This window comes from Onychomys torridus, chromosome 2, assembly GCF_903995425.1.
Source record: "Onychomys torridus chromosome 2, mOncTor1.1, whole genome shotgun sequence".
NCBI lineage: Eukaryota > Metazoa > Chordata > Mammalia > Rodentia > Cricetidae > Onychomys > Onychomys torridus.
The window spans coordinates 129828518-129843157 of record NC_050444.1 but is presented as its reverse complement, the minus strand read 5'-3'; the positions used below and the strand labels follow the sequence as shown (position 1 = coordinate 129843157).

At 52.3% G+C, this 14640-nt stretch overlaps 1 protein-coding gene across 7 annotated transcripts; it reads right to left on the bottom strand.

Annotated features, from left to right (window-relative positions):
• Nucleotides 1-1150: 1150 nt before the first annotated feature.
• On the bottom strand, nt 1151-13889 carry Tal1 (TAL bHLH transcription factor 1, erythroid differentiation factor). Of its 7 annotated transcripts, none has more exons than XM_036179211.1 (5): nt 13624-13889; nt 11583-11729; nt 7789-8235; nt 6680-6774; nt 1151-4602 (listed from the first exon to the last, which is right to left on the bottom strand). In XM_036179211.1, exons 3-5 carry the CDS (start codon nt 8232-8234, stop codon nt 4154-4156), a joined length of 990 nt encoding a protein of 329 aa, XP_036035104.1. In that variant the 5' UTR covers nt 8235; nt 11583-11729; nt 13624-13889; the 3' UTR covers nt 1151-4153. The 7 variants fall into 7 exon arrangements, with proteins under 7 accessions (XP_036035104.1, XP_036035105.1, XP_036035107.1 ...); XM_036179212.1 differs by lacking the exon at nt 13624-13889 and adding an exon at nt 13315-13380; XM_036179214.1 differs by lacking the exon at nt 13624-13889 and adding an exon at nt 12638-13273.
• Nucleotides 13890-14640: the final 751 nt, after the last annotated feature.

Sequence of the window (14640 nt, the reverse complement as noted above, 5' to 3'; positions counted from 1 at the left end):
GACCCAATCCTGTCCCTAGGACAATACTGCCCTTGAAGCCAGGAACCCTCTGACCCTGAATGGAAAAGATGGCACCCTAGAGCCTTCCCTGAACTATTCCTGTTCATCTTCCCCCTTTTGTTCCTTACCACACCTTTTGGTTCTGGTTTTTTAGACTGTCTCATGTAGCCCAAACTGGCCTGAAACTTCAGGTTAATGCTAAGCACTTGCTAACGTTTAGCTCTAGTTGTGTGTGCTTGTGCATTCCCTGTTTCCCTTCTAGAATGCAGGCTGCAGTGAAGAGCACCTGTGTTTGTTTTGTTCAATGTGGAACCCTTGCCAACAGAACAGTATTTGCTCAGAGCAGGTGCTCAGCAAATGCTTATTAAATAAGAAAACAGAAGCTACATTTAGTTGGAGATGCCCACCCTACAAACTCCCAAGGGGGTCAACTGTCCGTGTGTAATGGCCTCCCCAAGACCCACAGTCTCTGTCTCAAATTCCATTCATGAAACTCCAGCACCTACATGGGCGCTCACAACTATCTGTAATTCCAATTCCAGGGGATCCACGCCCTCTTCTGGCCATTGTGAGCACTGCACACATTTGGTGCAGACCTGCGTATAGGCAAAACACCCATACACATAAATAAAATAAAATAGAATAAAATAAAATAAATAAATAAGATAAAATAAAATAAAAATAAATCTCTTAAAAAGAAAAAAAGGCCAGGTGTAAAAGCCTCCACTGAGTCAGGAAATCTGAGAACACCAATAGTGGGTAACATCTTTATTTGTCTGTCCTAAGCCCTTACGGTGAGCAATGGACCCAACCAGGGAAACTGATCTAACAGGAAGGAGGAAGCTAACCCAATAGAGAGGTCTATCTGCCAGGCTGCTTGGGGCTGCAAACACAAGGACAGGATCCTGAGGCCCTGGGAAGCCTTGCAGAAGGAACAAAAGGACCCTCCTCCCTCCCTACAGGCTTATTCTGAGAGTCAGAGCTGGATCCCACTTCCTAAGGGGAGTGGAACTGAACCTCGCCAGGCTTTTCCTTTGAAGGTGCTTGTTCTCAGGCTCTAGGGTGCAAAGTGCAAGCACAGAGTCCAGGCCCCTTTGTAAAACTTTTATTTAGAAATTTCCCCCATATAACCTTATATATATATACACACACCATCATCACCACACTGGTATTTTTGTTTTGTTTTGTTTTGTTTCCCCCCCAATAAAGAGTCACACGCCCACAGTGTTGGCCTCTAGGCTGTACAAACATCAAGGTACCCGGAGCAGTTACTCCTCTCCTGCAGAAAAATGCAGAGACCAACACAGTTCATCACATACAGTACGACACTGACGGAAAGTGCTGAGCCTGCCCACAGACACGGCGTGCTATGTACACAGGCTGGGGCAGGCCTTCTGCAGAGGGTCATGTACCACTGGGATCCCAAGTATGGCTAGACCCACCCAAAAGGCCAAAATAGCTGTCAGCTCACTACAGTTGCTGTGCCCTTTGTTCTTGTTTCTGGAAAAGGAAAAAGGTTGTACCATCTTGTCACTTGCCACCACAAATAAACAGGAATTATTCTGGGAAGGTGGGATTCTCTCTGGTCCTTACGTTCATTGTTTTCCTCAAATGTTTTCTCGTGCTTACGTTTTCCCCTTTTGGACAGATATTATTCTTGGGACCTTGCCATTTCTTCAAGGGTGAGGAGGAGGCAAAGGAAGAAAGATATGGGGTACTGAAGATGAGAACAGAATTCGGGGTCTTCCTTAGATCACACAAAGACTAAAAGCCTAGCCCTTCCTTTCCAGCCCCTTAGGGAGTACAGCAATCTGGAGGTGCTGCCCATATCCCCAGTCTCTCTCCCTTTCTCACGCCTGTCTCTTGCCTCTTGCCTTGGAATCAGGGAGAAATTAAGTTTAATCTAGAGAAATGAGGATCTTGATAGTTCAAGGGAAAATAACCTAAATTACACAAATGTCAACTGCCGGGGCCTGAACTCTGCCTGGAACCCACTCTGGGGTCAGCTGTAAGGGTAATGAAGCTTGTGTGTCTGCTGCGCTGGGTATTAAACCCAGAAGAACCGCATGTGTGCTGCTCTTCCACATCACTGCACCCTTAGTGCACAGCAGAGCTCTTTACAGACCCCACTATCTAGAGGATCCTTTCCAGAAACACTACACACCTGAGAAAGGGGACCGTAGCTTAAGAGATGTGTGATCTCTCTCAGAAAATCCACCTATAGATCAACATTTTTCATTCCCAAATCATCATCCCACTGAGAAGTAAACATGGCCTTTGAGCTCAGGACAGTTGTTCCCTTTTTACACGGGTCAGACTCCTTGTATTAACTCCAAGCAATGGGAAGACACCAACCTTAATGTTCATGGCAATACATGTGACAGCAGAATGTGATATAAGACAAAGAATCCCAGTGCCTTAGTAGCTGACCATATTGTCCCTAAGGGGCGGGGGAGGCACTCCAGTCCTTAATAGGAAGGGAGGGAAGCAGGATCCATCTTTGTCTGCCTAAGTCTGCACTTGGGCCCCATCATGGTACTGAAACTCAACCAGGAAAGTGATGGGCTCTTACATTACATGGTGGGGCCTTCAGATATTTTCTCTGACTCAAAGGCAAAACCTAGGGAGAAAGGGAGAGACAGACACACACACAGAGAAAGAGAGAGAGAGAGAGAGAGAGAGAGAGAGAGAGAGAGAGAGCTCTAGGTGACGCTGGTACAATGGCAGATACACAGGACTTCAGTGCAGTTTGTTCATGGGCTTGAACTTCATTATAGGCAGGCCTAGCTTTAAGAAAACTCGGTCCCACCCCCAGGGTTGACACAGGAAAGAAACAATGGGGCAGTTGTCTGTACTACAAAAGGATTCTCCACTTTACAAAATGACTTGCAGGGGCTATTTCTTTAAAAGATGAAGGAAAAGGATTTGCTTTACAGAAATTTCATGTACAGCTTTTAGAAGGGGCACTCACGTTGCATTAAACCAACCTACCATGCACACACATGGGGCCTGCAGTTGCGTGGTGGGAGCGTACTTAAAGCTGAGCAAATCGGCATGCTCAGGTCTCAAGCCAGGGCCTCACTTCTGACTGGATCCCTTGCCCTAGCAGCAGGTTGCATCTTGGGTTGTATCATGGCCCAGAGTTTCCACCAACAACTTGTTAGGCAGAATCCCAAATGGAGTATTTATGGGACAGTTTGTACTCCATTTGGAAGTCCAGACCATCAGCCAACAGACATCTTGCAACAGGAAGCTTCCCAGGAAAAGCCCATGGGCTGCATAACCCCAGCACCAACATGCAATGCATCAGCACACTATCATTTACTCCCCTTCGTGAACAGTGATGGGCAGGAGGTGGAACCCAATGCCCCAAACACTCTTGCTTTGCTTCACTGTAATGTCACTTTCCCTTTCTGTGCCCACACACAGCCCAACAGAGCATGCTCCTGGCTGCTGACTCGGTCCTCACAGCTGCAGAACAGGAAGGCATGTCTCAGTGCGGAGAAAGCAGAGCTCCGATTTCCCAGAGCAAGAAGGGCTGTTGGGTTTTCTGGCCCAGCTAGTTGAGAGCAGGCTGTCTGTTCACTGGCCATCTTTTCCAACCAGGCCCTGAAGAAGGCACCTCGAGGCTTGACTCTTCGGAGCAGCTGGCAAGCTGGATGGATCAACACGGACCTGGGTGAAGATGGGGCTCAAGAAATGGGCAGCTCTTGGGTACCTATATATTTGAACAGAAGCTGCCACAAAAGCCACCCCAGCCAGCTCGGGATGGGCTAAAGGCAAGGCAGAGGCTCCTGGATGCCTCAGGTAATGGGTGACAACCCTGATCTTGTCCAAAACAAGGCTCACAAACTCGAGACCAAAAACAGTGACACTTGAGCCTCTAAGTGGGAAGTCTTGGGGACTGGAAAAGGGAGAAGAAGACTGTGCCATCTTCCGATAAAGTACCTACTACTTCACTCCGTTTGCCTCTTCTGTTTCCAGGCAGGAAACAGAAACACCAGCCCAGGATCAGTTGGGACTTCCCAAAGTTCAGACTATAAGGGAAGTTCATCAAGTACATTGCCCTGCTTCTCATCCCAACTGCCCTGAGGCCCAGCAATTCAGGGGCCTAAGGTCCCCTGCCTGCTGGTCCTGGGCAGCCCCAGACACATCACCGGGGGCCAGCCCCATCGGTGGCAGGCAGCAGGGCAGGGTGGAGGCTGCGGGCAGTGTGCTTGGGTGTTGGCTCTTCTGTGTAACTGTCCGGGCTGGCTGCTCCATCCAGAGAGCTACCACAGCTGGAGTTGGGGGAAAGCACATCCTGTAGAAGGTCTTCAGGGGGCATGCCACCCCCTGCCCCACCCCCACCAGCTCCCACCACAGGGTCCTTGCCAGGCTTGGCGCGCTGGGTGCCTTCCTCCTCCTGGTCATTGAGCAACTTGGCCAGGAAATTTATGTACTTCATGGCGAGGCGAAGGATCTCATTCTTGCTTAGCTTCTTGTCTGGTGGGTGAGTGGGGATCAGCTTTCGGAGCTCAGCAAATGCCCCATTCACATTCTGCTGCCGCCATCGCTCCCGGCTATTGGTGAAGATGCGCCGAACTACTTTGGTGTGAGGACCTGAAGATGGAAGGACATACATTAACAGCAGGAAGAGACCTTCAAAGGGCTCCTCTACTGAGAAGCTCTTCCTAAAAGTCCAGTTGATACATTATCTCTGAGATCTACATCCCTCCAGCCCTATCTAACTAATCTCACAATCTTATCCTCTTCCTCCTCATCTCCTTCCATGAACATCTGTCTGAACTGGGCCCCTCCTATGGGCTGTGCAGCATTTAATGTTTCTTTCTTTCTTCCTTTTTTTTTTTTTTTTTTTTTTTTTTGGAACAGCTTCTTACTACGTATCCCCGGCTGGCCTGAAACTCACTATATAGACCAGGCTGGCCTCAAACTCACAGAGATCCGCCTGCCTCTGTCTCCTGAGTGCTGGGATTAAAGGCGAGCGCCACCGCCACCACCACCTGGCCCCTGAAGCTTTTTAAGGGATCAAATATAGACTGGGAAAAAACATCACAAACCTACAGGGCAGACCAACACTGAACTGCCTCAGAAAAGCAATTTGGTAACCCCAGACCTCTAGACCAAAGAAGGGGGTCTCCCCGCTGTGACATAGGAGGACCAGTCTTTTGCATCATGGCTAAAGCTCCTAGGTGGACAGGGGGCATTGTAAGTATCATCACAGTGAAAGCCAGACAGACTCTAGAGGGTGAGGGGAAGTTCAAGGTCAGTGCTATAATTATGGTCTAGGCTCTATGGCTTTGAACAGGCTGCTTAACCTCCCTGAGACTCAATTTCTTCATCTGTGAAATAGAAGCAAAACTAACTGCATGGATTTGTGTTGAGAGTTACACGAAGACCAAGTATACAGAAAAGTCTGATATATGCAATAGGTGTCCAACAAATGGCAGCGACGAATGATAGCTGTCCCACCTCACTTCATCCCCCTAGGGTGGCTGTTAGCAATGTGTTGGTGCTCAGAGTCAAGCTGGGGATGAGACACACTGAACTCCTGTGTTGAGGAGATCCCAGTGTTGAGTGGACACTTCACAGTCCCTTAACAGCTTTTTCTCTTCTTTTCTTTTTGTTTGTTCGTTTGTTTTTGTTTTTTTGAGACAGGGTTTCTCTGTGTAGCTTTGCGCCTTTCCTGGAACTTGCTTTGTAGACCAGGCTGGCCTCGAACTCACAGAGATCTATCTGTCTCTGCCTCCTGAGTGCTGGGATTAAAGGCATACGCCACCACTGTCTGGCCCCTGACAGCTTTTGGGCAAGCAGAGAAAGGAGTCAGGAGCACCCACATAAGGTTCTGTCTCATCCAGAAGCACCCATCAGTCAACCTTCCTCTTTGTTCTGTAAGTCAGTGTTCCTGGGCTGTTGTGGGTTCTGGTGTCTCTTCTGTATTGTCAGACTTTAGCCCTTTACTTTCTAGAACCTTCTCTAGGAGCTCAAGTTCTACCACACACACCCTCTACAGGCTCCCAGCCTCTATCCCAGCTCTCCTCCAGCCTCAGCACACTTCCTGCAGGGGCCCCAGGCAGAGAGCAGCACTGAGAACCCCATCATTGACCTGAGTCCCTTAGTCCACTTTCCTGTTCTGATACCACCAGGTCAACCAGGGGAGGCATGGGCGGGTCTCCAAATCTCCACTCATCCAGGCCAAAGAGTATTCAGAGAGTTCCCAGCAGTGCTGAGTCCCTCTGGTTATATATATATTCCACAGCACAATAAGCCATCCTTGGTCTCAGCCCAGAATGTGGCAGAGAGACAGAGGGGTCCCACAATAGACAGACCTGGGAAGAAACTCCTAAAAGGCACAACTCCAGCCAGAGATTCCAAAGTGGATTTGACATGCAGTTCAGGCACTTCCAGCGTATTAGGAATTGGAGCTGGGGACATGAGGTGTTTCTAACCTCCCTGGATCCTTGACAAAGTGTAGGGATCAAGCCTGGAGTGGGAACTACATTGATGGACTCCACAGGTTTGGTGTAAGTGCTAGTCCTAACTCTGCTCCAGGGTGCAGAGTTCTGGCAGTCTGCGGTTCCAGGGTGGCCTTCTCACCTCTGTGAGAGAGCTATCTGCATTGTCCCCATGCTTCTGCTCAGATGGCTCTAACCAGAGTGAGGGATGAGTGTAGACTCACCATCGGTAATCTCCATCTCATATGGGGAGGGCCTCCTCTTCACCCGGTTGTTGTTGGTAAACATGGGGAAGGCATCCGGCTCCCCGAAGAACCCACTGTGGAAAGAGCAGGTGGATAACAACGGGGTTGAAGACAAGAAGGCTCCTTCATGTATTCTCCCTGAATGTCTTGAGTGCCCCTCCTCCTAAGGTAACTCTGCTCCCTGCACACTTACAAACATACAGAGAAGCAAAGCGGGTGAACACATGGAACAAAACATGACTGTTGAAAGTGTGTGTCCGCGAGCGAACACACACACACACACACACACACACACACACACACACACACACAAAGTGGAGTGATGATAGGCAGCTCCAACACCTTACAGCTCTCACAGTGTCTCCTGCAACCAACCTCACTCCACCATCACCGCCCACCCCCCATCCCTCCTGGATGGAGCAGGATTGAAAACCCTGGCTTCCTAACTCGCCACAGCGCTCTCCAGCTGCTCCGCCACTGCGCCTTCTCCTAGAATTCCTTCTCTTCGCCTGTCTTACATTCTGCTTGCCTCTCACCCGCCCTCACCACAGGGGCCCAGCAAGGAAGCCGGTGTTCTCACACCAATTATACCCGGGTGACCCCAACAACGCAAAAGGGCTAGGCTCGAAGGACAGCGCTGCTCACCGCGTCCTAGCAGAGGTGGAGAAGAGCTGCCCTCAGCAACCCGCCCATAGATTCCTCGCTGCTGCTTCCAGAAGTCACCCTTTGCAGCAAACCTCACCTCTGCTGCAGAGGGGCATTCACACACCGGCCTGGAACTCACACTCAAAGAATCCCTCCTACCTAACACGGCTCTCAACAACCTCCGCTGCTTTTCCCACCTACCCACACACCTGCATTCTCAAAGGAGCAGGCAAGCACCCCGGGTTTAGACACAACTGTGTGTGCTCCCTGAAGTCTCATGGGTCCTGCCGGCCAATCTGTCTCACTGGGGGCCCCTTTCCCACTAGTGCCGTGGGTGGGGGGACTCTAGCCACTGCGCCCTTTCGTCCTGGAGCCTTTAGCCACCTCCGTTCTCCCTGAGCCCCGCCTGGACCCGGAACGCAGCAGAGGACCAGGCCGCTCACCTGCCTAGCGAGGCCAGCGGCTGGCTGAGGCTGTACAGCAGCGCTCGGCCAGGGCCGGCGGGGGCTGCCAACGCGGGCGGGCTCAGCTGCACCATGCGGCCGTCTCCAGGCAGCTCTGCCGGGGCTGAGGCGGGCGCGGGCGCTGGGGCGGGTCCCGGAGGTCTGCACAGCTCGGTGGTGGGCACTCGATGGCGAGCTTCGGCTGCAACCGCGTCGCGGCTCTTTAAGTCCCTCACGGCACCGCCCCCACTGGCGGGGCCGCCCCCCGCGCTGCTGCGCGCGCCGAGTTCGATGACCGGGGGCTCCGCCGGGGCTGCGCGGCTCGTCTCCTTGGCGACGCCGTTGAGCAGGACTAGGTGCGGGGGGGCCATGCGGGCCTCCGCCGCGTCCTGTCCCTCTAGCTGCGGATCACTGCGTGCCGCCTCGCTCGGCGGCCGCTCCGTCATCCTGTAACAGGGTAAGGGGCAGAGAGGAGATCACGCACTGAGATGTGAAAAGCGGACAAACTCAGAGCCACGTGGACACACACACACACACACACACCCTGGTGGCGTGAAGGGCCTGCGGGTCTGGGGCTGGAGTGGGGTGGTGGGCTCTCTAAATTGGGAGAAGACTGTTGGGCAAGCCGGAGATGCCCAGGGTCCAAGGGTAGGAACAGAGCTGGAGAAAGATGACTGAAACTTTGGAAGGAAAGGAATACAGCCAGCGGAAAATAATCGAAGGGAAAAGGAGGAAGGAAATGCACGGAGAAAGAAAGATCACCCAGTCCCTCCTTCTTAGGCCACAGGGGAAGGGGAGGGGACAAATCCCCTGAGCGAGCGTATCCTTCCCGCCCCCCTTTTAGTTTTGGCGGGGAATAAAGCAAGGTGCTTTAGCAACCTCTCCCGACCTGCCGCCACACACATGCACCACACATAAACACACCCAGAAACATTATGGTGATGGAGTGGGGGTGTGGAGGCTGCAAGAACTGGGCTCTGTTCAGCGACAGATGTCAGAAGTATCCCAGAAAAGCCAGCCACCTTCACCAATAGTCTCCCTGCCGAGAGAGGTTGCCTACACTAAGTAAATCCACGCTGTACTCGGCAAGCAGCTACCTTACCACGGGAAAAGAAGGAACGGAGCTGATTCTGGATTCCAGTAGAACTCTCCATGCTCAGCTCTTGTACCTTAGGTAAACCTAGCTCACTCTAAGGATCACCCTCAGCTGATTCCAGCCCTACCATCCTGCACACTCCACCCCATTCTGCTCAGCTGGACTCAAAGGTGAAGGTAGGTCTGGAAGGGAAACCTGGACACCAGGAACCCAGACACGAGAAAATACTCCTGAAGTCAGTAGGACCTGGCTCCTCTCCTGGTGGAGAAAAAGATCAAGAAGGCCCTTGAGTTCTTCTAACGAAGCCCCACACGCACACATCATGGTGTTCTCCATAACGTGGAACTCAGATCTCACAGTACATTTTCTTCTCATGTAAACTCTGGAGCCCAGAAACTTCCTAGGCTCTAACCATACCTCTGAGATGAGCCCAGCCACTCATTTCCCAACACATTACCTAGCTTCATTCAGACGGCACCTGGCCCAGCAACAGACCAGACACAAAATCTCTAAGACTCAGGATCCAAAGTTGGAGGTACTTGTGGGTTGCTTTAATTTTACAAATAAAAATGTAATGAACTCACCAGATGTGGTGGCACATACTTATAGCCCCAGCATCAAGAAGCGTGCTAAAGAATCCTGAATTTCGCCAGGCAGTGGTGGCACACACCTTTAATCCCAGCACTCAGAAGGCAGAGGCAAGAGGATCTCTGTGAGTTCGAGGTCAGCCTGGGCTACCAAGTGAGATCCAGGAAAGGCTTCAAAGCTACACGGAGAAACCCTATCTCAAAAAACAAAAACAAAAAAATCCAGAATTTGAGGTTAGCCTAGGCTACACATGAGCCTATCTCCTCAATGTGTACATTTATGGATATATGTGCATACACACATATACAGACAAAAGCATGTATATTACCACCTTGGCAGGCTTTATAAATTGTTCAGACTAAGATTTCTGCTCCCAGGATTAGCTAATTGGGCTATTTATTTTGTTGTTACATTTACTTATTTGTGTATGAGGGTGCACATGCCACAGCCACTAATGTGGAACTCGGAGTACAGTTTTCAAGAGCCTGTTCTCTCCTAGGCTTGAGAGCAAAGTCCTAACTCACTGAGTTATCTCACTGGCCCAAACTGGGGTATTTTAAAACAGAAAATAAATACAAAAATGTCCAAGTCAGTTCCAAACAAGAATCCAGCTAATCAGTGGTGGCATACTCTCTTTTGGCCAATGCTCTGGACCAGGGTTATCAAGAGAACTGATCCCTCCTGTTAGGGAAAGGAAATTGAACCTCCTTCGGCCTCCTCCAAAACGTAGGAACTGCAACTCAGGATACACAGGCTCTCTGGGGTTAGTTCAGTCTGGAAATAAAATTCCTCAAGACTTGAATACCAGAAGGACAGTAGCCACCCTGGCTTCCCTCCCTACTGGTGAAGTGCACCCACAATAAACCAGCCCCTGGTGAAATATACAAGCCAGAGGTGCTGGCCCCCACCTCACTGCCACCACCATCTGTGTGCTTTCACTGACAGGTGCTTTAGTCCCAGCTCTAATGACAAATATTATACACTGCACTAACTGAGCTCCAGCTTCCCGCTGGCGCATTTATACTCCCTGATTAATTCTGCTGCAATGAGGACAGAAGCTAGTTCCCAACAGCCAAAGGGAACACATATTCCAGACGAGTTGACCCTGGCCCCCAGTGCCTCACCTGATGATGTAAGTATCCCTATCTTCAAGGTTTCCAGTAGAAATCTCCATGCTCAGCTCTTGGACCTTGGGTAAACCTAGCCCACTCTAAGATGAGGATCACCCCCAGCAGCCCAGAGGTTAACACTTAATGGTTTTTATGCATTTGTTTTTAATTAAGGGAGGATGGAAAGGGAGAAAGGTCGGGACTAGACCAGTACTAGACTGGTGGAACAACTCTTTGTGCTTCAGAGACCCAGGCTCCAGCCTCAACCCCATCTTCACCCCCTAGTTGCCCCAACGCCAGCCAGCATGTGACAATGTGTTCCTGAATAAGGAGAAGGGACAGCTCCTTTCTGGGCACGCACTGCATCCTCTCCAGCAACTTGTAGTACCCCAAATCCTAGCTCGGGATTTTTTTTTTTTTTTACTTTTTTTTTTTTTTTTTTAAAGAAAGCCACTGCCTGAGACTTGGCCTCCCATCCCTCCATCGGCACTCATATGCGCAAGACACAGTGGAGAAACACAAAGCCTGCACCGCAACCAAACGTGCCAGTGAACAACGCACTATCTCTGCCACCACGGGAGCGGAGATGTGTTCCCCACAGCTTCCTAGGCCTCAGGCCTTAACCGGGATGGCCTTGGCCTTTTTCCGGCCTGAGCTCCAAGCCCAGCCGGCGCCACCCGGATGTAGCTACAACAAAGTTACGGTCCTAGTGAAATGTGCACGGAACCGGGACCATGGGAGCGGCCTGGAGGACATAATCCAACCAGCTGGTTTTATCCGAGGCCGGAAAAAGGAAAGGGCCCTGCTGGAGACCTGAGACAGCAAGCGGCAGTCAGATCCCGGGCTCTTAGCCTAGGTTGGTCCCCCACTCCCGCCCACCAATGTTCTCAGTTCTGAGCCTCCCCCACCCCAGTCCGCAACCCTGAACACTGTTTCCACAGACACTGCCCGCCGCCACCACCACCACCACCCCCAACTCAAAGACTCCGGCCACAACTCACCTGGGGCATATTTAGAGAGACCGGCCCTTCTGGTTAGGACCCCCACTCCGATGGAGAGGGTCGAGGTAGGAACCCGGGTCTGTGTTTTCCCCCCACTCTTGTTGAGAGACCAGCAGTTACTTAGCTAGCGGTGAGGTCCTGCGCGGTCTGCCGCGCCCAAAGCGAGTTTCCAGGAAAGATGGGGGTGGAGAGAAAGAGGGAGGGCGAGAGAGAAAATGGGGGGTCAATGGCTGGGAATTACCTCGTGTGCCCCGCCAGCCCAAAGAATAGCAAACGTCTTTCCGCCTCCAACTTGCAGGTGTTTGGAGCCCCCTCCCCCAAACACGTCCCGATTTAAAAAAAAAAAAAAATGAACCCTACACCTGACCAATCAGGAATAACTATTTAGTCCAACAACAACAGCCTCTCCAGGCAGGCTGCCCAGAACATTTTCGAACCCTCTAACGGATCTGTCTGATGCAGTATGGCCGAATTTGTTTTCTAAGCATGGATTCCTCTATGCGGTTTTCTCGGCAAACTGAGCCCAGGTTCCCGCTGCGGCCACAGCGCGAAGGTGTCGTTGCCTATGTGACGCGAGGGGAGGGGTGGGGAGACTTGGTGGAAAAGACACGACTCTTCAGGCTGTGGTCGCCGGGTCAGAACCTGGGAGCTTCCAGCCATTCTCTTCATGACCCCCATCTACTAACCTCCTGTCCAGAACGAAGGCAAAACCCTTTTCCAAATGCCCTATTTCTCTGTAGGGTAGAAGGGGAGAGGGTTGTAGCTGATTCAGTTGGGTCCCTTGTTTTCTTTCTACTGGGGAGGGGTGGGTTATAAAGGAGGGGATTTCTACACTGTTGCTTCCACCACCTTCACAAAACGATTTTCTGTATTTTTCAGGGTTTTGATTGGCAGAAGGTGGAAGAAACGCTTATAATGTTTTGTAGGGGAAACAGGGCAAAAGGGAATCGGATCAAAAGAAACCTGACGCTGCTTCCAAGTGAGGTAGCTGGATTTGGTTTGCTTTTATCCCCTCCCCCTCGGGTTTTTAAATTCGTTTTGCTTGAGTCGTCCACCTTCTAATGGCACGTCGAAGTCTTGGGTTAATTGCGAAGGCTTCTTCTCTCTGCTGTGGCTTTGGCGGAAGCGCAGGACTACCTCCTCCCTGGGTATCATCAATTCGGTGCCGGAGGTTTTCTTTCTCCTTTCTAATCCAAAGGAAGGAGGGGAGGGAAGAAGGGGGAGTCCACCGGTTCCCGGTGTTACTTGAGGTTAATGTTTGCTTTATGGCTGAATCTCCGTTCCGAGCACCTCTCCATTTTCTTTCCCTACCCCAAACCTGGCAACTTGGAAAACAGAGCTAGGGAGGGGCGACGACGGGGCTGCTTTGTTCGCCCTCCACAGCAGCTGAAAGGACGAGCTGGCGAGCTTTTTGTTCGATTGTTTTAATTAAAATGGGGGTGTTAATAGTGATGGTAGTGGTAACGAAGGTATTATCACAGTAAAGAAGAAAACGCAATCCTTTCTTGTCCAGTTAGGGCGGCACTGACTCGCTCCTTCCAAAGAAAGCAGACTCCGAGGGCAGCCACCCGCACGCTGCGGGTCTGACCCTGCCAGGTTGGATCAGGGACTGAGAAAATGTCCCCAGGAATGATGCCTAGGACCCCCACCCGTGGCACCAGACCTGGAAAGTGTGCCCATTGTCCTTCCCGGCCTCTCCCCCAGCCGCCGCAGACGCACCCACGAAACTGACCAGAAATAGGCGAAACCTGGCCGCTGGAAGACGCTGGCCTCGGTGAGCTCTGTTCGGCTTCCAGCGTGAAAGACCCCCCCCCCCCAAGAGCAGACCCCCCTAACACCAAGGCACAGACGGCCTCCGGACAAAGCTGTCGCTCACTGAGCTCTGTCCTCCCACCAGAGCCAACACTGGCTCCCGAATACATCATAATTTGGAATAAAATGTGAAACCCCGCTCCCCTCCCCCATGCGGACGCCCCCACCAGCGCCACGATCTCTCGCTCGCCCTCCCCCCACTCCCGCCCCCAGCGATTTTCAAACGCACCTCTAAAGGACACAGGCACACAGGCACAGGACTCTCGGTGGACAGGACCACACATGGTCCAGCCCCAGAGGAGGGAAGCAGACGAGCACAAGCCTGCTCTATCCCACGAGCCGGCACAGGCAGACCCGCACACTGTCCAACATGACACAGCGACATCAGTCACACGCAATCGCTCACAGACACACAACCTCACAGGGTGAGGATCACACCCGCCCGGCATAACGAAGCCAGTCGAACACTTTGTCCAAGGCCACACACCACGACACAAGGACCGACCTTGTGGAGAAAAGAAACGGGGTAATTTACACACAACGAATAAAACACAGAAGGGCCGAGGAGGGTCGGAATTCCCACACCCAAACAGTGCGGGTTTCACACTCCCGCACACGACCTATCGCCAAAAGCCCACGCGGAGAGCAGCCACCGCCGCCCGCCGCTCACGCACACACTCTCAACCCGGCCGCCGGCACACACAGCCCAGAAGCAATGGAAGTCGCCAGCGCCTTGCGCTTTTCTGTCTATTGCGCAAGGGGAAAGGGGGAAGGAAGGAAGAGAGTCTCCCCAGCGGGAGGGGCGGCAGAGGGCGGCGTGGAAAGTGTCCCCCCCCACGGTGGGGGGGGGGAAGAACCCCGGGAGAGGGAGCCCAGGGCTCGCGCTTCAGCGCGCACAGGGAAGGACTGTAGAAACGGACAAGCAATTCCGTGGGAGGCGGCTGTCGCTTGTCCCCGGGAAGAAGGCCGGGATGCTCACGTTTTTGCGCCCTGGGGTGCGCGCGTGGCCATGTTGGGTCTCCCCCGCCCGCACCCAGCCGTGCGCTCTAATCCCGCTCCCGCCCGCGGCCTCGTTAGCACCGGCCGTGTGCGCCGCCGAGATAAGGCGCCGCCGCGGGCCCGCCCGCCCCAGATAAGCGCCTCGGCCATTATGGGCCAAATGATTCATTTTAATTTGGCAATTTCTCTGGAGGCAGCGGGGACGGGTTGCGGCGCTGGGCTGGCCCAGGAATGCGCAACGGAGAGG